The sequence below is a fragment of the Clinocottus analis genome, unplaced genomic scaffold (assembly GCF_023055335.1).
Source record: "Clinocottus analis isolate CAN_PGR_092001 unplaced genomic scaffold, fCliAna1.0.p SCAF_15, whole genome shotgun sequence".
In the NCBI taxonomy this organism is placed as follows: Eukaryota; Metazoa; Chordata; class Actinopteri; order Perciformes; family Cottidae; genus Clinocottus; species Clinocottus analis.
Genome location: NW_027175876.1, coordinates 1,608,098 through 1,634,444, shown reverse-complemented (window position 1 = coordinate 1,634,444; position 26,347 = coordinate 1,608,098). Strand labels below are relative to the sequence as shown.

The 26,347-nt window shown below is 46.7% G+C and overlaps 2 protein-coding genes across 2 annotated transcripts; one reads left to right on the top strand and one right to left on the bottom strand.

Annotated features, from left to right (window-relative positions):
• Positions 1-629: 629 nt before the first annotated feature.
• On the top strand, positions 630-22,494 carry LOC137785664 (mitogen-activated protein kinase-binding protein 1-like). The gene is made up of 33 exons (XM_068577101.1): positions 630-731; positions 1,906-1,997; positions 3,755-3,817; positions 3,902-3,959; positions 5,019-5,189; positions 6,031-6,168; positions 6,301-6,483; positions 7,186-7,346; positions 7,822-8,011; positions 8,522-8,665; positions 8,779-8,966; positions 9,059-9,150; positions 9,268-9,393; positions 9,707-9,777; positions 11,481-11,602; positions 11,700-11,775; positions 11,898-12,009; positions 12,644-12,707; positions 13,044-13,157; positions 13,256-13,410; positions 13,601-13,638; positions 14,656-14,856; positions 14,955-15,094; positions 15,273-15,391; positions 16,518-16,718; positions 17,495-17,561; positions 18,492-18,647; positions 19,030-19,193; positions 19,469-19,987; positions 20,101-20,182; positions 20,262-20,350; positions 21,243-21,328; positions 22,276-22,494. The coding sequence occupies exons 1-33, from the start codon at positions 630-632 to the stop codon at positions 22,492-22,494; spliced, it is 4,503 nt and encodes a 1,500-aa protein (XP_068433202.1).
• A 1,335-nt stretch (positions 22,495-23,829) lies between these two features.
• On the bottom strand, positions 23,830-25,875 carry LOC137785993 (galectin-3). The gene is made up of 6 exons (XM_068577571.1): positions 25,834-25,875; positions 25,327-25,619; positions 24,987-25,206; positions 24,786-24,874; positions 24,513-24,684; positions 23,830-23,988 (listed from the first exon to the last, which is right to left on the bottom strand). Exons 1-6 carry the CDS (start codon positions 25,873-25,875, stop codon positions 23,830-23,832), a joined length of 975 nt encoding a protein of 324 aa, XP_068433672.1.
• Positions 25,876-26,347: the final 472 nt, after the last annotated feature.

Genomic DNA, 26,347 nt, shown 5'->3' with positions numbered 1-26,347 from the left:
AAGATAAAAAATAATCAGCATTTGATTGAATCGATTTAATGATTCATTATCCCACACAAAACGAACACTTAAAATTACTTTAACTTCAGCCAATTTGCACATAGGCTGAAAGAACAAGTGGACCATTATGCATTTAAAAAGATAAGCGGACTAAACAATGTTGCCTCAAACATCCGCCATGCAGCTTTCAGGTCTGTAATCTGACCAAATCAATCGGGTACAACGGCAACAAAAGCCGTCATTGATGTAATCATGGGACCGGTGCAGGTTGAGATCCATCTAACCCCCCCTTCCTCCTCCTCCTCTTCCTCCTCCCCCCTCCTGTCAATGCACTTCAGGCGACATCAGTCCAGAAGTGGTGGGAAGCTGCAAGAAGGAGCGCTTGATTCAAAGCGACGGGCGGCAGCAGACGGGAGGGGAGGAGAGTAAACCCACTCAGGAGATTAGCATCCACATGGCCCGGCAGCAGGGAACACACACACTGTTCACTCTGTGAACCTCCATAGTCTGTGTCTGGTGGGAGGAGCGTGTTGTTTTATTTTGTTTGACAGGCTGCTCATTCTTCACAACGCTCTCTGGACTGGTGGAGGTGGACTGGTCCCAGTGCGCACTGGTGACCAACAGACGAGATGCCAGGCGATGCGTTCACGATCAGAAGTCGCATCAGGAATTTGCTGCGTTCCCCTTCAGTCAAGCACAAGAAGATCAGCAAAGAGAGTCTCGCCAGCAAGGTAATAAACCACGTGCACCCCTCTTTACAAGTAGTTGAACAAGTTAACAACAACACAGTAGTCATGTAATGCTATTTTTCTTCTAATTGTTGTATTTATCCATCATAAATGTGCTGCATTGACTGTCGATCCAAACATCATAAGAAACAGGTAGAAAATATGACATTTACTACAGGATCAACACTCTAAATTGCCTTTAAAGAGGAAAAGTTACCACTATTCTATCTATTAAAACTGTTCATAGTGTTCATTTGTAACTAATATGTGCATTAATGTGAATAAACTACATGGTAATGCTTTGTAGTTAGTTATGAACACATTTTTGGGCAGCTGGAAAATTCCTTTGAGTGCTTAAGACTGCTACCAAAAGTCTTTTTATTAACTTCATAAAGTCTTTATTAGTGATAATTAACATTTACAACTGCATTATGACCAAATATAAATGATAAACACGAGCAAAATGGTTTATCACAACCTGACAACCCCAAAAAGCTGCAATTAATGTTTTTATCGCATCAGTCTGGCAAATTATGTATTAATCATCATAAAAGTCATTGGTTCAAACTTTTTATTAAAGGGCTCTTTTGAGAAAGCGATAGTATTTTATGACACTAATTAGAAAACGTTCTGCTCAAAGGAGTCGCGTTGAGACTGTGTTTCATCATCAATAAGCTTTATATTACTCGCTATTAATATCTCACATCTCTGATGCAGGTCCAACTCCATTAAACATCCAGGAAATTATTCTTTTTTTGCCCTGCATTTTAATAAAGTGTGTGTCGGAGGAAGTAGAGAATGTGTTAGCACCCATACAGCTGTCTTTTAAGAGAGGAACCTTTCCATCATTGCATTCGTTTGACGATGCAACACCCTAAAAAGCAAATGTCATGCATAAGTAAATATGTATCCAAGCCTTAGTTATGACATCCCACATAGATACTTGATTTGTATGTCTTGAAAGTGACATGCAAGTCAGTGTTTTGAAAAGGTAACAGCGTCATTAAAGAGGACACACGAGTCCATCCTATCTATTTCTGTCTTTGATGCAATGACGAGGCCGCTTAGTGACATCACGCCTTGAGTCCAGCCTTCATCCCTCCGTCAACCAGCTCTACTTCCACTTCTCTCTGTGATTAAAGCCTTTAAAAAGAAAACCTCCTGCATGTCTCTACAGGTGACTTTGGAGAAGGTGCTCGGGATTACAGCTTCAGGAAACAGTGGTCTGGCTTGTGACCCTCGATCTGGACTAGTCGCCTATCCTGCAGGGTAAGAAGAGAGAGAGAGAGAGAGAGAGACCAAGTCTGCATCCTTATCTTGACATCTGACCTTTGAGTTAGCAACGCTCCATGCTTCCCCTGTTATATCTGCCTCACGCAGACGTTGAGTGTGCAAATTTGCATGTGTGTGTTTCTGTGTGTGTGTGTGTGTGTGTATGTGTGTGTGTTATCTCTGCACTATCTCAGAGGAGTGGAGGAGGAGAGCTCAGTGGGCTTTCTCATCAGAGGAAACTCCAAAGCTTCTTTTCATCCTGTCCCCGGGGAGGCTTCCTTTGACTCGCTCCGCGATGTAAAGAGCGTTGTGTGCCTTTGTTAATTCTGTGCAAACACTGACGCTGGCTGTGTTAACTTAGCTCAGCGCAGAGTAAGAGAAGGGTGAGCTGCAGGTTGGAGGATTTAGATGTGGAGACCGCTGCACCACCAGGGTGAAAAAAACGACTGTAAAAAACAGAAACAATGCACTGAGCCTCTTTTGTTTGGTTCTCAAATCTTCTGACAAAGCTGTATTAAGAAGGTCAGCGGCTGTTAACAGTATCGTTGTGTCACGCAGTGCGCGTTTGGGAGCGTGCGTACGCATTTCTCTTTACGTAATGTGGCCTTGTGCCTGGTTCTCGCTGAGATTCTTGAAAGCCTACTTCCCAAACTGTGCTCACTGTGTGAACCCACATGCCTTCTCCGTTTTAAATCTGCACCAGCTTTGGCACCAGGAATGCAGTTCCCAGGTCCTGTCAAACAAGTTGTGAAGAGGACGGATTACTTGAATATGGAAGATAATAATGCATACATAACATAAAGACATCATGAAGCAAGAGAGTACTTTTACTTTTAAACATTTGAAATCCTTAAAAGTATCTTGTAACTGGATAAAGTTTATTTTACTCCTTTACCTCCTTTCTCCAATCTTAAAATATTATTTTGACATTTGCGAAATGCACTTATCATGTCTGTACGGTCAAATTTTAAGCTAGCACCAGAAGCCGATTGGCTTAGCGTTAGCTTCAACCACAGTACAGAGCTAGCTTGTCTCTGTTCAAAAGTAGTTTACAAACAGCATCTACCAGCTCAGATAAAGCTCACAAGCTAACTTATTGTATCCAATTTATTTAATTAGAGATCTAATTTCTTTCTGTTTCCAGTGTTTATGCTAGCAAAGCTAACCGACTATACAGCTAGCTAAATTTAGCTAACTGTCAGAAAGAAAGCGTTGCCAGTGTATCTCCCGAAATGTCAAATATTGAATCATTTTACTATTTTATTTTCCCATGTGGTGGCACACAGTTTGGGTCTTTTGTCTACTTTATCTTACAGTTCATAAAGTTTGCAGCAGCGTTTGTAATTTTGATTAAGTTCAGACCCCCAGATGTTGTCCTTCATTAGAATTAAACATCCAGAAGAGAAAATAAGACAATAAAGTTTATTACAGCTGAAATTAGTACATTTACATTACTTCTGTACATATTTGTTTCCATCAGATTAACGCTAGCTAAGTGGATTCCTGTGTTACATAAGAGCTTAAATGTTTATGCAAAAATGTGTGTTAAGCAATACTGCAAGTATGCACTTTGACAAGGCAGGTCAATTATTTTGTGTTAAGTGTTTGCATTTATTGCAAACACGTTGAATAAATAAATAAATAAATACTTGAAAGTCGGCGATGGGATTTTCCAATTAAACCTTTAACTCACTACAAGGAATATGAATACATAAAACCCCACATATCTCATTCTGGTTCTTTTCCTCGTGTAGGTGCGTGGTCGTTTTGCTGAACCCCAAAAAGAAGCGACAGCACCACATCATTAACACGTCAAGGTGAGACAAACACAAACACAAATCTGCATTTAAACGTTCAAAACCGACGTCTTTCTTTCTGTAAATCCTCTCCCTTTTTCACAGGAAGACCATCACGGCTCTGTCCTTCTCCCCCGATGGCAAGTACTTGGTCACAGGAGAGGTGAGTCTCCTCACAGTCGATCCACCGCCTTGTTTGTTCTCAGTATGCAGCATCCTGCAGGCTGCGGTTGTCCGCAGCATATTGTCGTGAATAAGCCAGCAGGATGTGGGCCAGCAGTCACTTGTCAATGGTGATCACGCAGAGCTTATTGTGGGAAAAAGGCCCACGAGCGTCTTCCCTCATACCCTGTAACGTGTCAGTCAAGCCGTCTGCAGCTACGTTGCAGTTAGACGGCGAGCCTCGACACAGAAAACACACTTTCTTAATCCCGCTCCAGCCAATCAAAGCCGATTAAGGACTTCTTTCTGCGTGTAAGTGGATGAGCGCGCTGGAGTCGCCATGACAGGCAGAGGCCCGAGTTTAAAAGACCAAACGCGATGAGGGAAGTCGGCTCTGGGAGCAGTTTAACAGGAACCAAAAAATGCCAGATTTTGTGGACTGTCACAGCGCATTATTAGAAGTCTAGAAAGTGATTACAGAACAGATTTTTTCAATATTAAACGACTGAATATACAAATTTACAGCTCGAGCTCCAGAGCCAAATGTTCATATATCAGTAAGAAACTAAAGCTCGGAGCATCACAGCTTTTCCTAAAAGCCTCGAACTCAAACTCATTCAATAAACAGAAGCTGAGTCACACAGAGAAAAGGCGGCGGGCAGACATGCACATCTTCTTTTTTTCTGTCTCTTTTGTATGCAGCTCAATCCTTCGTTGAATGTCAGCCATTTTCAGCACCCCAGCTGCTTTTTTCCTCTCACCTTCCTCTTGACTCTGACCTTTGAAAGGTCCTTCTGCCGTATTTAATTTAGAGGCCACGCAAATAGCTTCGCTGACCTTTTTGACCCCGTGAGAGACAATGATGTGAGCAGGTCAAACTGTATACAGTGAGCAGAGGACAGAGAGGATAATCTCTTAGAGACCTGGATAGAGCGGAGTGGCAGATGACGACTGTGCGTTGAAGGAATGGAGACAACAAAACCTACCTGGTACGGCGCTTCGACATAGACTAACCCTTTCTTTACTCGACGATGTCTCTCTACTCACTCCCTCTCACCAGAGCGGTCACCTGCCAGCGGTGAGGCTGTGGGACGTGGCGGAGCGCAGACAGGTGGCGGAGCTCCAGCAGCACAAATATGGCGTCTCTTGCGTGGCGTTCTCCCCCAACAGCAAATACATCGTCAGCGTGGGGAACCAGCACGACATGATGGTCAACGTCTGGGTGTGGAAGGTAGATACGCATCGCAGCGACGGCCTGCTCCTCCTGGTCGAGGCCGAAGAGCCGCGTAGACGCTGCAAGCTAGAAGGCTACTTGTTGTGTTAAAGCGATCAACATTTTTAGGAGGTCAGCGTGTTTGACCTCAGCAGATAGTTAGGGGTCAAGCAACTCACACATTTCCGCCACAAATTTAAAAAAAAAAAAAAAAGATTTAAAAAAAATAAATAAATACAAATTAGGACAAAAATAAATAAAAATGTTTTTTTTTTGTCATTTTTTATTTTTTTTTGGAAGACATTTTTTTGTCGACTTGAATCGTTTTGTCCTAAAAAAAAAATTAAATTTTTTTTAAATTTTTTTTTTTTATTATATTTGGTTATATATATTTTTATTTTGTGTCATAATTTATTTTTGTAGTCCTTTTTTTTCTCTCTTTTTTGTGGTGGAAATGGGCTTCCATATTTTATAGCAGACTTAGCGTAAAAAAAAACATTTCAACCGTCCAGAAATAAGTGTAAACCATTACGAGTTATGAAAGTTATCCTTTTACTTGGTTATGGTCATCTTTAGTGTGTATTTTCATAAAACAAACACGCAATAAAATGTTTTGTTTATTCTACCGTCTTTGCCAAAAAACACATTTGACATCATGATAATATTAGAATTTATCTTATCGCGAAATGATCAGTTTTGCTCAACGTAGCCTGAACACATCATAATAAAAAACTTAATATAATTATTTAATTCATACCGTTAACGTGACGCCACCTCGCTCGTAGCTTTTAGTGAGCACAAACACAGGAAGCGGACGTGGATGCTTTGTTTTTGACGTGCAGCGATGGCTCTCTTGCAGAAAGACGTGGTCGTGGCCGCCAACAAGGTGTCCAACAAGGTGACGGGCGTGTCCTTCTCTGTGGACAGCTCCTACTTTGTCACTGTGGGCAACAGACACGTCAAATTCTGGTATCTGGACCACTGCAAGGCCAGCCAGGTAACCTTTGGTGTAATTTTATGCAGGTGCAATTTTGCTTTGCTCATGCATTCGAGTGTAAATGTGTCCAGTGTTGTTCTCTCGGCCTGAGCCTCGTCGTCTTCTCTCTCTTCCCCCCTCGGTGGTCTTCAGGCCAGCGCTCCCGTCCCCCTGCTGGGCCGCTCGGGCCTGCTGGCGGAGCTGAGGAACAACTTCTTCTGCGACGTGGCCTGCGGTCGGGGCTCCACGTCCGACTCCACCTTCTGCATCACGTCCTCCGGCCTGCTGTGCGAGTTCAACGGCAAGCGGACGCTGGACAAGTGGGTGGACCTGCGGGTGAGCGGCTTCACGGGGAAGCACCCGGCAGCGACAATACGTTGTTTGGGCTCTTTAGCTATACCGCTACTCTTATGAATTATTGATCCCACATCGGAGTGCTGCGGGGGGATATCGATCGGGTCGTTCCACCTAATGTGGGCGCTAACATTAATTGCAGTGATATCTCAGCTCTGTCTGGAGGTAAAAAAATAATAATAATCTGCCTACCAGTAATTCTGAAGCTCACTAAATATGTTGGCGTCATGGCGTTAAATGCAGATTTCTTACTTTGAAAGGCCATAAAATGCAACGATTATAGCAATATGAACCTTTAGCGGTGTTAAATCAACAGTGAATCCATGCATTCATTACTTAGTGCTGTACACGCAGCAGTGCCCGTGGTCAGTGTCCAGCTGTGGTGTTTAATCAAGAGGTGAAGAGGATGACGGCGCTCATGCCTTCTGTCAGAGGATCACAGAGGGATTAGCAGCAGGAACGAGGAACAGTGCAGGACGCGTTTGGACGTATTCCAGTAAAGACGCTTTTTTTTTATCTCCAACGTCGACCTTCGATAACCTCTGTCGTCGACACGCAAGGATTGTTGTGCAGCTCAGTTATGAATCAGTTTCTCATGAGTTGACCCACCTTCGTCTGCTCTGGTCCTCTGTAAACCTGAGCGCTCTGCAATGATGCCGATGTCCTCTGTTGTTTCCCTTGCAGACGGGCGCGGCCCAGTCTCTGTCTGTGTCTGAGGATTTCATCTTCTGCGGCTGCGCCGACGGGACGGTGCGAGCCTTCGGCGCCGCCGACCTCCACTTCGCCGGCACGCTGCCGCGGCCGCACCGCCTCGGGGCCGACGTCTCGGCCCTGACGGAGGCCAGGTGAGGAAAGAAGAGCTCAAGAGGAACGAGGCCTTTTTTCATTTGGCCGGGATCCACGGGAGGATCGAATGATCTCCTCTCACGTGGCTCCGACTCACAGGCTGAACGTTTCCAGCTGGAGCTCTCGTCTAAATCAATATTATATATATATACACAATATCTTAAGCTCGTTGTGAGTTACTAAACTGTACCACATATGTTCCAAGTCCTTATTACACAGCGCTTTAAATGACTGAAATTCTTTTTTTAAAATATAACTATTGTTGTGATTTCTTTAGGATTCAGTCGGCATCCATTCGTCCATTTCCCTCCTGTGTTTTCGAGCAATATTGCTGGTTAAATTATTCAGGAGGCCTTTTCCCTGCTCCCCCTCCCCCTCTTGGTCAAAATGTGTGGCTATTTTTAGAAAAAAAAAACATCTGCCGCTAATATTCCATCATCTCGGAATATGGATTCCAATCTCATTTCCCATCAGCCACCTGTTTTCCACCGAGACGGACGGCCGCTACCCGGACGCCGTCGCCGTGACCTACGACCCCGTCAGCCGGTGGCTCAGCTGCGTGTACAACGACCACAGTCTGTACGTGTGGGACGTGAGCGACGTCCGCCGGGTGGGGAAGCTGCACTCTGCCCTCTTCCACGCCGCCGGCGTCGGGGACCTGGAGGTAAACAAGGGGGCCGAGACGCGACCTCTTTGACCCCCGCCGACGCGCGCAGCAATGATTACACGACGGATGGAGTGTTCAAAAAAGCACCAAAGTGCCAAATTTAGGGAGTTTTGGGCAGATCGTTTCTCCACTGAATCCAGGAAGAAATTGGAAACACTAAATGTATATTTATTATTAGATTCTGCTACTGAATACACTGTATATTAATATAACACCCTTATTAGTGTGCATGTTTTAACTCAAGGCAACACATTTTGTAACATTGCATTATGGATGAAACTTTGATTCCGACTGTCATGAGGATGACATGACCAACTCCTTGTATGTGAAAACACACAAGACAATAAATGCTTCTGATTCTGATGCATTTGAAATATAAAAGCACCAGAGCTGGTTGTTACACGCTCCATCGTGAATTTAAAATCAATGACGCAGCGCTGGATTTCTGCATAATGTGTGTCCTCCCTCTCAGCTACACCTCTTTCTGTCTCTCGCCTTTCCCCCCAGATGTTCCCAGATGTTCCCGGGGAATTCGTAGCCGGCTTGTCACCGGGTGCGTTCCTCACCTGCTCGGCTGACAACACCGTCAGACTGTGGCGCGTGGACGACCGCGCGCCAACTTGTGTTCCCTCTCAGAACGTCCTGAGCCGCGTGAGTTCACCCGAGAAGCAAAATAGTGAACGTTTTCAGAAGCTCTCGAAGCCTCCTCCTCATCCTCCTCCTCCTCCTCGCTTATTTCTCCGTCCATGTCGCCTCTTCCGCAGGATCTCCTGAACATAATCTACATCGACGGGAACACGAGCGCCTTGCAGGATCCCGACTGTTTGACGAGCGTGAGCGCCGACAAACAAGGAGATGGACAGACAGCGGAGAGCAGGGCCGGCGTCAGGACCATCTGTGTCAGCCCAGACGGCACACACCTGGCGTCCGGAGACCGCAACGGGATGCTGAGGTCGGCTGAAACCGACACCGACGACCGACTGAGGTGACCTCCACCCTAAAAAAAAACTATTAAAACAACACATTTTAATTCATACTCGACAGGGTTCATGACCTCAGGAGCCTGGAGGAGATTCTGAGAGTGGAATCGCACGATGCTGAGATCCTCTGTCTTGAATACAGCAAACCGGAGACAGGTCAGCAGCGTGTGTGTGACAGCGGCAGCGATTATAAGGCCGGCGTGCTCGAGGAGCGGCCGCCGCCGCCGCCGCCGCGTGCACGATTATGTGATTAAGTTGTCTCGTTGCTGTCAGGCCTGAAGCTGCTGGCCACGGCGAGCAGGGACCGCCTGATCCACGTCTTGGATGCTGAGGACGACTACAGCCTGCTGCAGACACTTGATGAGCACTCTTCATCCATAACAGCCGTCCGCTTCGCTGGTGAGCCGCTCCAGAGAGGCCGTCGACATCTGACGGCTAATCTCGGCTTAATCCTCGCTTTCATCTCCGTTCAGTCCCTCTCTTTCACGGCGCTCGCAGCTTCTGCTTGTTTAGATAATAGATGACAACTGCATGTGTTAGATGGAGCTTTGTCTTTTCTGTTGTTTGCATACTTGCATCAGTTACTGCTCTTGTTTTTTAATTTTACTTAATTTAAAAAAAAAAAAGACTTTTCTTTAAAATTGGAGAAAAATACTATTTGGCGCTGACTTGTGACGACCGGCCTGATGACGTATTTGTCTTTGTTCCTCAGCCAATGACAACAAGGTGAGGATGATCAGCTGCGGAGCGGACAAGAGCATCTATTTTCACACGGCACACAAGGTGAGACACACCTGAGCTCACACACACGCCATCAGACCGTGTAGCTTCCCACAGGTAGCATCTCTGATGAACACATACATTATGTATCGCTTGTTGTCATGTCATAACTGATTTGGCTCTTTGCCGAGAGTTAGATGAGGGGATCGATGTCAATTTTACAACTGTGCACTAAATATGAAGCCGGAGCCATTAGCTGGTTAGCTTAGCTTAGCACAAAGACTGAAAACGGATGGAAACAGCTAGCCTGGCTCTGTCCACCTACCAGCATCTCTAAAGCACTCTTATTCATGCTTTTAATGTGTTTTTCTATACAAACTGTTCCTTAAAATAATGAATCATTACATAATAAGTGATAAAGTTATATTTTTGTTATATTTAGTTTGTGCGTTAGCTCGATATTTACTGCGAGGAGTATTGACTTTGTCATCTAACTCCAGGCCAGACAGCAAAACAGTGTTTTTCAAACTTTCCTATTAACATGATAAAGTCATTGTCATTGATTTCTACATACTTGCGGCTTAATTTATCGACAGAGGAACACAAATAATTGCTACATCCAAAAATAATTTCCCAAAATTATTCTGGCTGTTAGATGACTCAACGAGGAGCTAATCTGAGTTCTCTGCTGCGTCATTGCTTTGGACTGAAATGAACTATAAATCAATTCATTGCTCACGTTGCAGCCGAACAGCAACACAATCTGTTCAGAGTGTGTTTGTGAACACAACTTCCTGCTACCGTCCTCCATCTTGGCTTCTGGGTCTCTGGGACTACTTTCTGTTCGTACAAGTCTTTGTAAGCTTGAGACACGATTCAGGCCACGGCAGTGACGCCTTTATGTTTCCTAGAGCACAATGAAACTTGTTCCTCTTCAGTAAAATCTCATCTATAGAGTGTGAATCAGCTTCTTCTGAGCGCATTTTTCGACCGTGAAACATGGCCGAAGCTTCGAAAAACTGACACAAATACTGAATGTTTTGCATTTCAAGCAGAACAACAACGTCTTGGTGCACACTTTCGACACACACTCTTCACATCGATTTAAACTCAACGTCTAGATATCCGAGAGGCATCCATCAAGTTTGCTATTTTTCCTTCCAAACAATGTGACGAGCTACAGCAGCTGTCCGTGTTTGACGATGAGATCGACACCTTCGTCTTCTCATAGTAAACGTCAACTAAACCCAGGAGACGCTCCTTCAATGTGAGGCCGAAGTGGCCGACCACGAGGCGGGTTGGCCGTCAAAATCCAAGACAGTCGTTCGGGAGTCCTCGTCCAAATACGCGGGCGTCCACGTAGACAACCTTCGTGAGCGGCGGCCTCTGGAGAGCATCGTTACATCTGGAAACACGGCATCATGGGGGGTTCGTTTGGCAACTTCACAGAGTAACTGAAGCCGGCAGCTGTGGAGATGAACTCTGGGAAGAAAGACCACGGGGCCGTGATGTGCGGCGCCCAAGAGAGATAAGCAACAGAAATCATGGCAGGCTCCCGAACATCCTCTCTGCCCCGAAATATCAACCTCTGGCGCCAGGAGGGCAAATCAAATCAGACTCGCTGGAGGCGATGCTTTTGTTCCAGCCACCGTCGAGCTGCTGAATCTCAAAACGCGAGACATTTCCAGATGTTTTCATGGTGTTTTTTGTCATGTTTCGGACCCGTTAGCTCGACCGTACACTTCACTCTCCGCTTGTTCCCGCAGACCGAGAGAGGAACCGAGTTCAGGCGCTCGCACCACCTGGCGAGGAAGACCACGCTGTACGACATGGGCGTCGACCCCACCTGCAAGTACGCTGCCGTCGGCTGCCAGGACCGCTGCATCAGGTGAGCGCGTCGACGTGTGTGTGTGTGTGTGTGTGTGTGTGTGGGTGTGTTTGCGATGAGAAACATAAGAACCCATGTTCTTTCCTCCTGCCTGCAGGGTTTTCAACATCAGCAGTGGCAAACAGAAGAAACTCTTCAAGGGCTCGCTGAGCGAGGACGGCAGCGTGCTCAGGGTAACATGCGCCGCCACCGTCTGCACGCCGCATGCCGTTCCCTCTCTCTCCCTCCCTCTCTCTCTCTCTCTATACAGTATATATTTATAGTATCGACTCTTTTGTCCTCTCCCTCCCGGCAGGTTCAGTTTGATCCGTCAGGTCAATACGTGGCCACCAGCTGCTCCGATAAAAACATCAGCATCTTTGACTTCCACACTGGGGAATGTGTGGCCACCATGGACGGACACTCTGGTACCACAACACACACACACACACACACACACACACACACACACACACCTGCACCTTCATAAGCTGAGCTGTGAGTAATTAGGCTTTTAAAGCAGCGGGGGATCTTATGGCCGACAATTAACCCTTCGCTAAGCCCCGCCCCCTGAACCAGACTGCAGACGCACGCTGTTTCCTGTGATCACAGAGCTCGCCGGCTTCGCAGGACCTGTGTCGTTCCTCCGTTTCCTTTTCTTTCTTGATCACCATGGTGATGAGGGAGTTCACTTTTACACTGTGATCTGTATCTTTAGCTTCTATTTTTATCCGCATCACCCGTTTTCACCGCCGAATCTATTTGACACCCTGGATTTATCCTTCAAACACATATTATAGAGATATATATATATATATAGTATAGTATATAGATGCTTCTGTCTGCTTCTTCGTGAAGAAAGTGCAGTTCGTGCAGTGGTTCTCAAACTGTGGGGTGCGACCCTCTCGTGGGGCGTGGAGGTATTACAGGTGGGGCGCAGGGGGGAGATGCAGATTCTTAAAATATATATATATATATATATTTTTTTTTCCATGGTAGCAAAAGGTTCAATTGTCAGAAACCATAACGTGACGAGCGTCGCCGTATTTTTTGTTTTTGCAGAGATCGTCACCGGGCTCAAATTCACCAACGACTGCAGGCATCTGGTTTCCGTGTCGGGGGACAGGTGAGGAACCGTCTTGTGTGGGGTCCTGCTAGCGGTCCTGCTAGCGGTCCTGCTAGTTGTCCATCTGGACACAATTAGCACAATCAGCTTAATTTCTGAAAAGATAACAAGCATTGGTTTCATATCCAACAACAAGGAGGCGTCAAATGTGTGCGCTGGAATAAAAAATGACTGTAGATCACCGAGAGTGGAGCAGCAAATTAAAATCATTTTCGGGCCTCGGCTGCCAGAGGAAATGAGGCTGGAAATGTGTTTGCAGACAGTTTTTCTCAATCGTCGAGCTGAAAAGAACTGAAATGTTGAATTTTTAATGCCCGAATGCTTTTTATCTACCAGCTGCATCTTTGTGTGGCGACTGGCTCCGGAGCTGACGATCCGCATGAGGGAGCGGCTCAGCCGGCTCCCACGAGACCCCGACGACACGCCGCCCTGCGGGACCCCGAGTCTCAGGTGACGCAGCCACCTTTGACCCCTTATTGAAGGACGTTCATCACGTTCATTCCCTAGAAAAAAGACCCGAATCCTCACTCACATCCTTTTGGCGGTAGGCGAGAGCTGCATAGCGCCCAGACGCTGGACGGCCTGTCGTCCGACAGCGAGCGCGAGCGCGAGGAGGACGGAGCGGAGAACGAAGACGCCGACGACCGACGAGAAATGGCGGCCGATACTTCCTCCGACAGCAGCCGCGGAGAGGAGGACGCAGGTACTGATCATGGACCGGGTGGACTCTGGTTCACATCGCATCTGCTGCCACCTGCAGAGATCCTGACCTTTTATATTCTCTCTCTCTCTCTCTCTCTCTGTGTGTGGAGCGTCTGATGAAACAAACAGTCCAGACATCAAACGAGTATTATTTCATTATTTTGAAGCTTCTGTGTTCTTTCATACAACAGGTGGTTCAGATGAAGGACAGGACTGGGAGCCGACAAAGGTTGGTGGATATATTCAGTGGGAAAATAACATTTTAAACAGTTTAATGCTTTTTATATGAGAGATATCTGGTTTGTCCCGTAGGATAAAACACATTTATCTGTGCGATGATGATTGAATGATAGTAACACAGTGGGAGGATGAATGTTCCTTTTCACATGTTTCAAAGGGCTGCCCATTATAATGCTGTGTGTGTGTGTAACGCTTGTCTTTTGTGTTTTTCATTTTATTTTGTATAATTATATCCTGCTTAAGTACCAAACACTTAACAAGACACAATGTTCCCCTTGAAGTGACTTCCAAACACGAGTACTTCATCGTTATTAGTAAAAGCTTATGAAAGTTGTTTGTAGAAGCTTTTCGGCGTGTAGGATGGGACGCGGATGCTTTTAGTCTTCTGCCTGTATCACAGCGCTTCAGAAGGACTGAAGTGGCTTTAGGATCTCGGGCTTCACTCCACCTCACATGAGATTAAAATACTCTGTGATTTACCGGAGGGAGAACTACCCTGCTGAGTCTCAAAAGTGATTAAAAAGAATATGTGTGAAATCCAGAGTGTGGGTACTAAAAACTACATCACAAAAACCTCATCTCAGGATTTGCACAATCCTCAACGCCGGCAGCTGCCGCGGCCTGAGGAAGCTATTTTTTCACGAGTTGTCCCTCCAAATTTGGTACAAAGGCCCAGCTGGACTCAAGGTCGCAGGTCAAGGTCACAGAGATCTCACGTCCGTACCGTTCTCGTCGTATCTGAGCAACACCTTGAGAGAATTTCTTCAAATTTAAAAAGCGGTGGACGCGGGCTACGTAGCAGCAGCAGCAACAGCAGGGGACTAGCATGCAGCGCTAGCTTGCTACAGCGAGCTAGCGCTGCGTGCTATCACAAATGACTCTGTGATGACATTTTGGACGGACATGGATGTAAACTCGAGCGCGGCGGAGGCACGCTAGAGTTTCATGTCTTTTCCAGTGGAAGTCGTCGTGTGTCATTGTGTCGTCTCGTACGTCCTTTCTCCAGCGTGCAGCCGTCAGCCTGGAGCCACCCGACTCCTCCAAACGTCCTCGGCGGCGCTGGTCTCATCGTATGGGCTCTCTGGAGCTGATGGTGAAATCCATGCTGGACCTGAGGCAGCTGGAGACCTTTGCTCCCAGGAAAAAACCCAACTGCCCTCCCCACGACCGAGAGAGATGGAGCACGTCCAGCCTCCACGAGCCCGAGGTATGCACAGATCAAGAGAGAGAGAGAGAGGGGAAAAAAAAAGAAGGATCCATGCGTGTGATCGCGCCGCTAACTCACCTCGTTCTCCGCAGCTGCAGTTGGACGAGCGAGCAGAGAGGCCTCGTCCCCGGCCGCATAACGCCTGGCTGTCCTCGCATCCGTCCAAGGGCATCGGGGGGGCGGACGGAGCCGTGCTCTACCCCGAGGAGAGCGAGGGCGACGCGAGGGTGCAGGGCGGGTAAATACCCACACACACACACACACACTCAGTATCTATACATGCGCTCACTGCGGCAGTCACAGCGACATTGAAAGGGGAACAAAAGTGCTTTTCTATTCTCGGTGTCCCTCCGCCCACGTTCCTCATTGTTTTCCACCACCTCTCCGCTTTTTTTTTTTTTTTTTTCACACGCCAGCGAGTACACGGTGAAGGAGCGGCGCCGCAGGAAGCAGAGGAGAGGCGTCCGCAGCCCGGACAGCGCCTGCTCGCTGGGCTACGACAGCAGGGACTGCAGCCCGGATCGAGTCCTGGATGGTGAGAGATGCTCTGAGGACAACAATGAAAGGATCCAATATGTAACACAAAAATACAGTCGAAGAAAGACACAATTATGACCGAGATTCATTTCAATTAAATGAGTTGCCTTTGAGGGAGAAACTGAGCGATTGTTATGGAAGCCCATTTCCGCCAGAAAAAAAAGTCATAATTATGGAAAAAAAGCCATTATGAAAAGAAATGAAATAATTATGACAAAAAAAAAGAAATAAATTTAAAAAAGTCAGAATTATGAAAAAAGTCATTGCTGCAAATAAATAAAGTTATGACCAAAAAAAGTAATTATGAAAAAAAATATGACAAAAAAAGAAAGATTTATCACAACAAAAAAGTCATGATTATGAAGAAGTAAAAAAATCATAATAATTACTTCTTTTTTTGTCCTTTTTTTTCCTAATGACTTTTTTTTCTTTTCAGAATTATGACAAAATCTCACATGTACCTTTTTCATATCACCAACATGATTGAAACAGGCCTGGTGGTTGCAGAGATACAGGCTCTTTAGTTTGAGTGTGACATTTTGGAGCCGAGGCCTGAATACAGGTTGCTTTTAAAAAGGTTGCCCCTCCTGTAGACGCTACACCCCCCAGTGAGACCCTCAGAAAGGACAATGTGACAAGTTTCATATTAAATTTCTCCACATCTCTGCTTTCCGTGAAGGTTTTTCTTGCGTCTTTCCTTCCCCTGAATACTAAAGTGAGCGTGAATGCTGCAGACTCATGTTTAAGGCATTTTTAAATAGATATCAAAGCTACACGTGTATGCTACACATCGGTATCTGTCTGCCGTTCTGTTTCAAGTCATACATATTTTTAAATGTGTCAAGGGCTGGATTTTAAAATGGAAAGCTAACATTCACATGAAAGCCGCGGTGTCTCTTCGCAGTACAGTGTAAAGCTGATTCCCGCCGAGAGGGATTCAAGCACACACAGAGGCTCGGATCTCTTGCTGTTCCAGACCTGATAGAAATATGTCAAAAATATTACAACCGCGTACGCCTCGGTGTCCTGATCGGGCGTTTGTTCAGGGTCGTCTGTTGCGCCTGCCTGCCGCGTGCAGGAGATGAACGAAGGTCAATAAAAGGTTGTTTTTTTTCCGCTTTCAGATTCTGCAGATGTTGAGTCCTTGAGCCCGGACAGCTCCGACGACGAGGAGGAGGAGCGCGAAGAGAGGGAGGAAGAGCAGCGATGGACGCAAGTGACGAGTATGGACCAGGCTCTGAGGACGGTGACGGACACCGCGGACGTCGGTCGAGGAGATTCCCTCAGGCAGAACTTTGAGACGCCGGAGGAGAGGTGCATCGTGGGTAAGAGGAGAGGCCAAAACGCTCACGTGTTAGCTTAGCGTGACGAAGACGAGGAGCGGGAGGAAGCGACAGCTGGTTTTACCTTCCTGGAGTCTTCAGCCTGGTGAACTCTGAGTGGCTCCTGGTACAGAAAATAGTGCGGCCATGAAAATACAATAGAAGTAGAACGAATATTGAACTGTTTCCTGATGGTCAGTCGGTCTGTTTGCCATCTTTAAGCTAAAGTAACTGTCTCCTGGTTAGTGCTTCATATTGAACAGATACTAGACCGGTCAGTATCTGTCTTTTCATCTTACTCTGGGCAAGAAAGTGAATACACATTACATTTACAATTTCTTCAAAAAAGTCAAACTACAAGGTGCTATCAGTAAATGCCATTTAATTGCTACTAAAGTGCTTCTTTTCTTATTCAAAGTACAGTCGAAAAATACTTTTTTTTTACACGTAGCCCTTTAAACCCTAAACTCTAATCCTATTTATTGTTTGAGGTGTGTTTAGAGGTTAAACATGTGTATTTTCTATTATTGTAGCCCTGATTTTTATGTTTATTTTGAACATAGAGGACTAACAGTTTTAAATTCCCACAATAATGGGCTGTCATGCAAACAATATTGATTAGTCTTTCTGTTTCTCGTCCATTTTCTGTTTCTCTTTCCTTTCTCTGTCTCTCTGTCACTGTTTGTGTTTCTCTTCTCTCTGCCACTGCCTTTTATTTTCCTATTTTTTTTTATTTTTAACGTTTTGTTTCCCTTCTCACGCTTGATGTCTGTCCACAGCCGAGCAGAGCAGAGTCCCTCGGCTCAGCATGTCTTCACGCTTCCTGGCCAGAGGACATAATAACAGGTACTGTTGACCAGTGTGGACTCACAGCTATAATTACAAACCCGTGTGGAATCACACACACTGCTCTGCTAAACCATCTGTGCTGAGCTGTCAGCTCCAAATTACATTGTCATCCATGTTTGAGTGATTCTGTGTTTGTGTGTGTGTGCATAGGAAGAGTGTGTTTTTTTTATCCTCGGATGTTTTCACTTGTTAATTTGTATCATGAAAAAATTGTGCAGCATGACAGTGAACTACGACAATTTAAAGAAACTATGATTTTATATTTGCTTTCTGGCAAAGTTGCACGACAAGATGGATGCCCTTCTCATGTCATGCTACAACGGTTAGCTTAGCACAAAGACTGGAAACAGGGAAACCGCCCTTAAGCTCCCGTATTACTATGTTAGTTTATAAATTAGTGAAATAGTTTCAGAGTATTTCCTGACCGACCAGTAACTTCACCCAGCACATAGCCTCCCCCCGTGGAACGAGCTTTAGAGGTAACGCTCGCTTTTTTGCGCCATGCTAGCCGTCGTTGCGCTAAGCTAGGCTAAGCTGTCCGGTTGCTAGCTGCTAGCTCCACATTATCCCCAAAGTTTTATTTTAGTGTGACGCTGTCCTCTAGCCCTCCGCAGCACTGTGTCAGCGCTTAGAAAGATCTTAAGGCTTTATGCGTTATCATTCCGCGGCTTCTTTGTATTTCTTTAATCGCAATCTCAATCAGCCCCGAGCGGCGCCGAGCACAGGATGCAGCTACACGGCGCCCTTACAAAAACAGATAGCGCAGCTAAAGGAAGGGGAGGAGAAGGCCGTGTGGGACGTGGACGCCTCCTGAAGCTCGCTAATGAGCATGCAAAACTATTTCTTGGTGGAGCGCAGGAGGCGGAAGGCTTAACATTGTGTGTTTGACTCCCTGCTTTCTCTCTCTCTTTCTCTTTCTGCGTGTAGGGGCGCGCCTCTTTTCTCCAAAGTGCACGGGAAGGAACAAGGCAGCCTCTCGTCCAAGCCCCCCGTGTCAAAGGTTCGGCCCTTGATGGACGATAACCGGAGCGGGAACGCGGCGGACAAGAGCCCGGTGTCCCCCGGCAGGACCGAGGGCCCACAGTGAGAAGCAAACGCACACGACAGGAGCTGAATTGGGGGGGTTATTTTTAGACGAGTGCTGCTTTTGGCAGGCTCAGATTAATGAATCATAAATGCAACACACAAAAAAAAGATTTTAAAAAAAGGTACTCTGTTGGCATGAATAAATGATTCCAAAACACAAATGAAGTCCAAATGGCAAGAATGCACCCAAAAAACAATACATCCTGGACAAAAGGAAGACGCATGAGCTTCACACCAGGCAATTTTGTTTACACTGTTATTAGCACATAAATTAGCATAACATAGCATTTGATTTGGCTTTGGTTTCTTTTGGGCCTTTTTTTGGCACTAAATCATTGTGTCCGAAAGTGATGTTAGAGCTGCTTGTGTTGCCTCTCAGCAGGCTTGACGCTCCAGACGGAGACGGTGGCACCCTGAAGAAGAGGAAGACTTCAAGGTCCCACCTGTGGAGGATGTCCAACCCGCCGCCGTACAAAGCGTCATCGTCGCTGCTGCTGGACAATTTGCAGAAATCCCAATCTGCCCAGAACCTGGCCTCTGAATGTACGTTTCATCTACATTTTCTCAATTTATTGCAATTCATGTTGCTGCCATTTCTGTGATATTTAGGTCAGATTGTGAGCTTGGTATACATTGTGACATTTAAACTGCCTCAAGAGTGCATTTAAACATCATTTGCATGAGAATCTTTTGTGAAAAAATCCTTTTAACTTTTATATAATGTAAAGCTAAGAGTAATTCCAAACAATTTGGCACATCGTGATTACATTTACTCTGTTTCTCAACCAAATCTGCACTTCTTCATCCTTCCCTCCCAGCTCTTCGCTCCCCTGTGCCCTCTAGTGACCGAAGGGAGTTGTGCAAGAGACCTCAGCAGCTTCTCCTGGATCACGGCGCTCCCAACCCTTCCTTCCACTTTTCCTCCCCTTCCTCCGGATCCCCGCAGTCCCCCGACTCCCCTCCGCCGTGGGAGAGCCCCAAACTCAGGCCGCACTCCTACATGAACCCCACGGCCAGCTCCGCGGCCAAAAGCAGCCGCTCCACGTCGCTCGGGGACGTCGGCCAGCCGGCCACGCCGCCTCGCTCCCCGCCGGCCTCCGGGGCCAGGAGGTCGTGCGGGGAGCTGGAGGTGGACCCCGCCGGTCTCCCCTCGCTTTCGCCCTCTGCGTCGGCGCAGAGCATCCCGCCCTCCCGCATCCCGCTTCCCAGACAGCCTCTCAGCCCTCGCCGTAGCCTCTGCCTGGAGGCCGCGCCGAGCTGCCTTTCTCCCGGCAGGACGCTGACGGGGTCTCCTCCTCCTTCCAACGGAGACGCCACGCCGACTCCGGGAAGCAGAGGTTAGACGCCGCCTGTGCCACGCCCCCCGAAGACGACGTCGCACATAGTAGAGTAACTGTTAAGCAGCGTGTGATTTTGTTTTTTTTTGCGTCCGTCTTTGTCGTCTCTCCAGCGCTGAGCAGGCATCGCTCTTTGGATCCTTCTTGTGCGAGCTCCCTACCAGTGAGGCAGAAGAGAGACTCGGCTTCAGAGAGGTAAAAAAACGCTTCTCAGCATTTCGCCGCTGAGGTTTTTTTGGTTCATAACTTACACACACCTCTTTCTTCTTCCCAGTGCCAAGGAGCCGTCGCAGGCGGCCGTAGCCAAAGAGTGCCCTCTGGTGCCCGAACAGACCCGCACATCCAGCGCTGATCCCCAGCCAGGTCTGACCCCTCCTCAAGACCTCTTTTATCAACCTGTCCGTCAAATCCGCTCCTCCTCTCCATCCTTGTCTGTCAACCTGGCCGTCTGCCTCTTCTTCTCTCTGAGTCCCACAGATCCAAAGTCTGCTCTCACGGTTGATTCAGAGATCTGTTGGTGCAGGAGGCTTCGATATTCCACTCTAAACCGCTCGTTACTATAAAAACAAACCCTTTTCTTTTGGACGCCGTCCTACATGTTTGCCGCTTTCTCTACCTCGCCGTCTGACAGCAAGATTGCGGAGGAAATTGCACACATCAACGATGCCTTTTCGACGACAAATAATAATCACCTTGGCGTCACAGAGAGCCTTCTGCAGATTGTTCCCCTCACTTTTGCTCACTTTGCTCGTCTTAATAGAGTTCAAATGCCGTGAGGAGGCTTAAAATAACTTCCCTCATCCGGTTCTTCGCGCTCCTGCGCCGGCTGGGCGGCTCTGTGGGTGACAACCGCCTCACGACGGCAACAGGTTTCATTTCAATTTGAGAACACAAGAACCACAAATGCCATTCAGTGATATCCGGTCCACATTTTATACCGACAACTGTGTTTCGCCAGAGGATAAAAAACTGTGAAATCATTCTTTTTTCCCCCTCAGCTTCCACTCTCTGGCTCTTTTTTCTTCTTCTTCTATAGTTTCTCCAAAGTTTATTTATTCCCATGCTGTTTTAATGTTCTTCAACCTTTTGCTCAACATTTACTGTGTGCCCACTTCGCTCGATAGCCGCGCGCTTGTGTGCAAACACTGTACAGTGTGTGTGTATGTGTGTGTGTGAATGTGTGCGTCTTTGTGAACGCTCAAGTTTGCCACATGCCGCGCGGCACTTGAAAGAGCCCTTCACTCTCTCTCCGCAGATCTCTCCATCACCTTGGAAACTTGTAGGCAGGCTGTTACGGAGCTTCACAGCAGTCTGAGAAAAACCGCCACGCTCTACTCCGCGGTCAGTGTGTGTGTGTGTGTGTGTGTGTGTGTGTGTGTGGGGTTGGAAATAGAGATGCGGTTAAGAAAAGGAAAAAGGAAAATACATCAAGAGGAGAGACAAAGAGATCAATTCTGCTCCTTGCACATCTTTACTTTATGAAAGAGCTGAAACAGGAAGTACATGAACGGAGGCGACCAGCAAGAAACTGCAGCTACTTTGATAACACATCATGTATTTTGAGTTGTTGTTTTTGGCACCAAAAAACAAACAGTTGCTTGTTCCCGGTCCTCAAACGTGGGAATGTACTGCTGTTATTTGTCTGGTGCAAAAGGACCATCCCACAGAAATGTATTTTTGCTTTAAAAATCAACCAAAAATAATTTAAAACACAAAACCAGTCACTCCTAAAGACTGGGCCGGGAGGTTTTATCTGGATTTCCAAGTAAATCAGCGTAATTTCTACCTTTTTTAGTCTTAAACATTTATATCTTCAGTTCACCTTGGAGCCACAAGAGGGCGCCTGAATGTTCAGATAATTATGATCTAATTTAAACATTAAATCTAAACTTATAGACGAGTTTGTTTTACTACTCAGAGGAAATTTAAAATGAATGAGAGACTGTTAACTCCACCTAAATGAATTAATTTGGTCTAATTTATAATGTATATATGTGTGTATATGGTTTTAATAACACATGCATGAAACTAAATTATGATTTATCTCTTCTAAATGTTTAGTTTACCTGTTCAAAGTAATATTATTTGATGTGGAAAGTGAGTAAAAAAGGATCAGGAACATACATTTTTAACAAATGTGCTTATATAGATTAAAATGGCTCCAATCATGTTGCGCTTTTTTATAGACAATACTCAAAAACTTAATTAATAAAGAGAAATAGAACTTTGTCGCAACCCTGTTTTAATTAGTATTCCTCTATAATCTCGTGTTTTCCACATGAACTCAGCTCCTACAAGGCGACCAGCAGCTCGGTGGAGATCAGCAGGAGATGAGGAGCGTCCTGTCCGAGGCTCTGTGCGCCGTCAAGGCGGAGCTGGACTCCCTGCCGCACGCCGCCGCACAGAGCGAGGTCAAAGGTCAAGGAGACGAGGCCCTGGCTCTGCTGGAGCAGTACGCCGAGCTACTGCTGAAGTCTGTGGAGCGGAGACTAGATACCAAGACGTGAGGACACACACGGGTGTACTAGTGGGAGCTTGACGCACACAGACACACACAGACACACACACACACACACACACACACACACACACACGCTGCAGCACTGTGAATCGCACTCTTGTTATTTGCACTGAGATTCTTTTGTAACTTTTTATTTCTGGAGTGAATGCAGATGAGATGAGAAGGAAATGCATGCTGGGTATTATGCACTGGAAACCAGTAGAGGTTGCCTTGTTTGTCATGTTGCCAAATCTCTTCTTTGTCAGATTTCTATGTTTTTTTAAATCAACTTTGCGTGACTGTAATGCATCCTAATGGTTGTGAGGGGAGACACCGGGAGGACAAGTGATGGAGTCACACCAAGACTTTTAAATATGTATCAGCTCCTCGCCGGTAGTGAGGCTCGAAGCATATAAATGTTAAATATGTCCTTCGGGTGGTGTTACACACACTTTTTAGATTTAATTCCAAAAGGTTTAAGCTGCTGGGTGATTTGAATGTGCTCAGCAAAGTGTTTGCAAACATTTATGTTCTTCTGGCTGAAGATATTTACAGGAACACAAATGTTTCATGACTAGTTTTGCTTGAATCTTTTAATACAATTTAATACTTTTTTAATACAATCTGATTGTGACACTCGTGCCCTGAGAACCATATTCACAAATGGTTATTTTGAGGTACGACGAACCTGGGAAGATGTCTTTGTTCAGGCTATTTTTGTGCCAACGGTGTCTCCCTGATTGCAGAGTACTGGAGCTGTAAATCTTTCCTTTTTGTCTTTTTTTAAATGTTACTTCTGAACGTTTGTGCAGGTTTTCTTGCGTGATGATTTGAATGTTTGCCCTGAAAGAAATGTATCTTCAAACTGCTGCATTGCTCTTCTTTTTACCCTCTGTAAAGAAATAAACAATGAAAACATCGGACCAGATATGCGATCGTTTCATTTATTTCAGAATAACTGCCGTATATAACAAAACCTCAATGGACTAATATTGTTTTCAGTGGCTAACTGGCACATGTTTAATTCTCAGTTAGAATCAATTTCATAATATAGAAAATATTGTACACAATAAATACAGTGGCATCCACAGTAGTGTGTATTATGGTTAGCTCTCTGGTAAGTAATTAGCATATTAAAGAATGAGCTCAGCTCATCACGTATTGGCACATTTGTTTGATATATTAGCATCATGATAAACTAGAAAGTTTTGCTCCAGCAGCCTAAAGATGTATATATATATATATGTGTGATAGTCTGCATGGATTTCTCCTCATATATCTGTGTTTACGACACTGGTACACGTCTGTGTCTCTGCCCTGTGTGACTATATCATCCTGCTTCCTACGGGAGCGTCTCCACATCGACGTAGGTGAGCACGACGTCGTGCAGGATGTTGATCCTGTCGATCTGGTTGAGCTCTCTGACCCGGTGTCGAAACTCAAACAGCGGGACGTTGTCCACCGCCACCCTGAACGTCTCCTGCGTGCACAGGATCTTCATCTGGAACAGAGCGCAAGGCCAATGACGCCTGTGTAGCTTACACCTCGCTAATTAAAAACACACAAAGAGTGAAGGGAAAGTCTAGGAAGCTAGCTTGTTATTGGTGTCAGCGCACATGGACGCAGAGACAGAATTAGCTCTTCGGATTAGCGACCTCTTGGCGCCGCCTATGACGGACGTAACATGGTGTTATTGGTGCAACACGACACCCTCTCGTTCCACTGACCTCCAGGAGTCTTCCTGCAGTGCGGCAGCTCCCTTACCAAGGACCCGCCTGCACAAGCGGCTTTCCAACCCTTTCCATCTTTTCCAAGCGTTAGCCTTAACCGTGAGAAAGTGACCTGGAGTCAGTCAGCGTGTGCATTTAGAAACATCAACGTAAGACCAAATGAGACCAGAGTTAAAACAATTAGCAGCTCCAGACACTTAGAGGACATGTGACTCATGATTTATTGATGTTAATACACCGCGCACACACACGCACAAGCGGCTTCAAGCACTGCTTTACAATGTCTTACACTCACCTCGAATGGGCTCCCCGGAGCGAATGGGAAGGGCCCCTTCAGCTCCCTCTCCTCTGGGCCCCAGCGCTCGCCCATTTTGTGGTTACGGACCAGCGCCGGCTTCCCCCCTTCACTGAAGCGGGGGTTGATGTGAAAGGCGATGTCTTTGCCTCTCAGAAAGTTCACCGTGAACCTGGAAGGAGAGGGAGGGGGTTTGAAGCTGGTCAGACTGGCAGTGCGAGCTCAACGCGACGTGAGAAAGTCAAAAAGAACGGTTCTTAATTCAAGCTTTACATTTTAGCGCCGGGCTTGACGTTGCCCAAGATGGTCATCATCATCTTGTCGTAGACGCCTCGGGCCAGGTTCAGGTTGTACGGCACACTCTGACCGGCGGGAAGTGAGAGAATGGCGTTAAAACAACCGGAAATTACACAGCGTGGAGACTTTGTCACTTGTCTCTGTCATTCCTGTAGACGCGAGTCTGATTTGACTCACAAGAGGTCCAGATGTGGGCGGGAGCCAGTGGGGCGCGACAGCTGGATTCTGCCCAGGCCACCCGGACTGTCCCGGGTTATAAGGCCAGACGGGGTGGGCCGGCCACGCTGGGCGGATGGTGGTCGCGGGAACCGGTGCCGGGACTGGGACTGGAGTCAGAGTTGGAGCTGGAACTTGTACTTGAACTGGAGCTGCTGGCTGAGGAGGCTGGTACTGGGTTGGCTGGGACTGAGGAGGTTGATACTGGGGAGGCTGATACTGGGGAGGCTGGTATTGGATTGGTTGGTACTGAGGAGGCTGATACTGGGGGGGCAGGTACTGGGGGGACTGGCACTGCGTGCCTGGCCAGCAAGGCTGCACCGGAGCCCCAACTTGAGCTGGAGCTTGGACCGCGGTTGCGGGCGGCGTCGCGGCCTGACCCGGAAATGAAATCGGAGCACCGGCGGCAGGGACCGGGGCTGGTCGCGTCCCGGTCCAGCAGGGCGTGTTTGGCTGGCCGGTCCAGCACGGCGCCGGCTGTCCCGGCCACGCGGGCACAGCTGCTCCGGGCTGCACGGGCAGGCCGGGCCAAAGGCTGTTCGCCTGTGGGGCAGAACCAGAGGACGGGCAGCTGCCACACAGAGCGCCAGAGGGCTGCCAGGGAGGCGAAGAGGAGGAGGAGGAGGATGGAGAGAGAGAAGGGTCAGGGGCCAGAACAGAGATACGAGGAAGAGAGAGGGTGGACAGGATGGAGGACACCAACTTGCGGTCGCAAACAACGCCGTTTGACACAAGCAAAAAGTTCAAGCGTTCATATTTAGATGGAAAATGTGGAGGAAATAACTGCAGTGATTTGTGTCATTCTTACCGGTGTAGAGATCTGAGGATTTGATGAGGTACTTACATCCATCTTGCCTGCCAGAAAGAGATCAAGTGCACTTTTTTAAATGTATTTTACAGCTACGGAAAACTACAAACAGAACAGAACCAAAATAGATCTTTTGGGACAATAGAAATACCATGCTATGGAAACAGAGGCACGATAGCAGCAACGGAAATAAATCATCTTTTCACAAGAAGCAGACGGAGCTTTAATTAGCCGACGAGAGGAAATAGTTCTTTCGGTGACCAGCAGAGGACTCTACTGCTTCTCAAAATGTGAAAGTATCAGCGCTGGAAAGGTGGAGGATTGTCTGTCTCCGTATAGATATTCACTGTTAACGGCAGCTGACTGGATGCCAGGGAACGCACTAATTAAATGAGTCATGCAGGAACATAACGGCAGATTGATTCAGGGTTTTATCAATGACTCATGTGCATTTGGAGAGGAATGTGTAGTAACAATGACCACTAATGTATATATAGTTGTTCTTGTGACTGAG

Excerpts from the sequence above, each read along its gene's own strand:
- LOC137785664 (XM_068577101.1), top strand. The coding sequence starts at position 630 with ATGCCAGGCGATGCGTTCACGATCAGAAGTCGCATCAGGAATTTGCTG. Across the intron at positions 3,960-5,018 it reads AGTACTTGGTCACAGGAGAG|AGCGGTCACCTGCCAGCGGT; the intron begins GTGAGTCTCCTC and ends CCCTCTCACCAG. Across the intron at positions 17,562-18,491 it reads GCCAGAGGACATAATAACAG|GGGCGCGCCTCTTTTCTCCA; the intron begins GTACTGTTGACC and ends TTCTGCGTGTAG.
- LOC137785993 (XM_068577571.1), bottom strand. The coding sequence starts at position 25,875 with ATGGATGTAAGTACCTCATCAAATCCTCAGATCTCTACACCG. Across the intron at positions 24,875-24,986 it reads CGCCCACATCTGGACCTCTT|AGTGTGCCGTACAACCTGAA; the intron begins GTGAGTCAAATC and ends CCCGCCGGTCAG. Across the intron at positions 23,989-24,512 it reads CTCCGGGGAGCCCATTCGAG|ATGAAGATCCTGTGCACGCA; the intron begins GTGAGTGTAAGA and ends GCTCTGTTCCAG.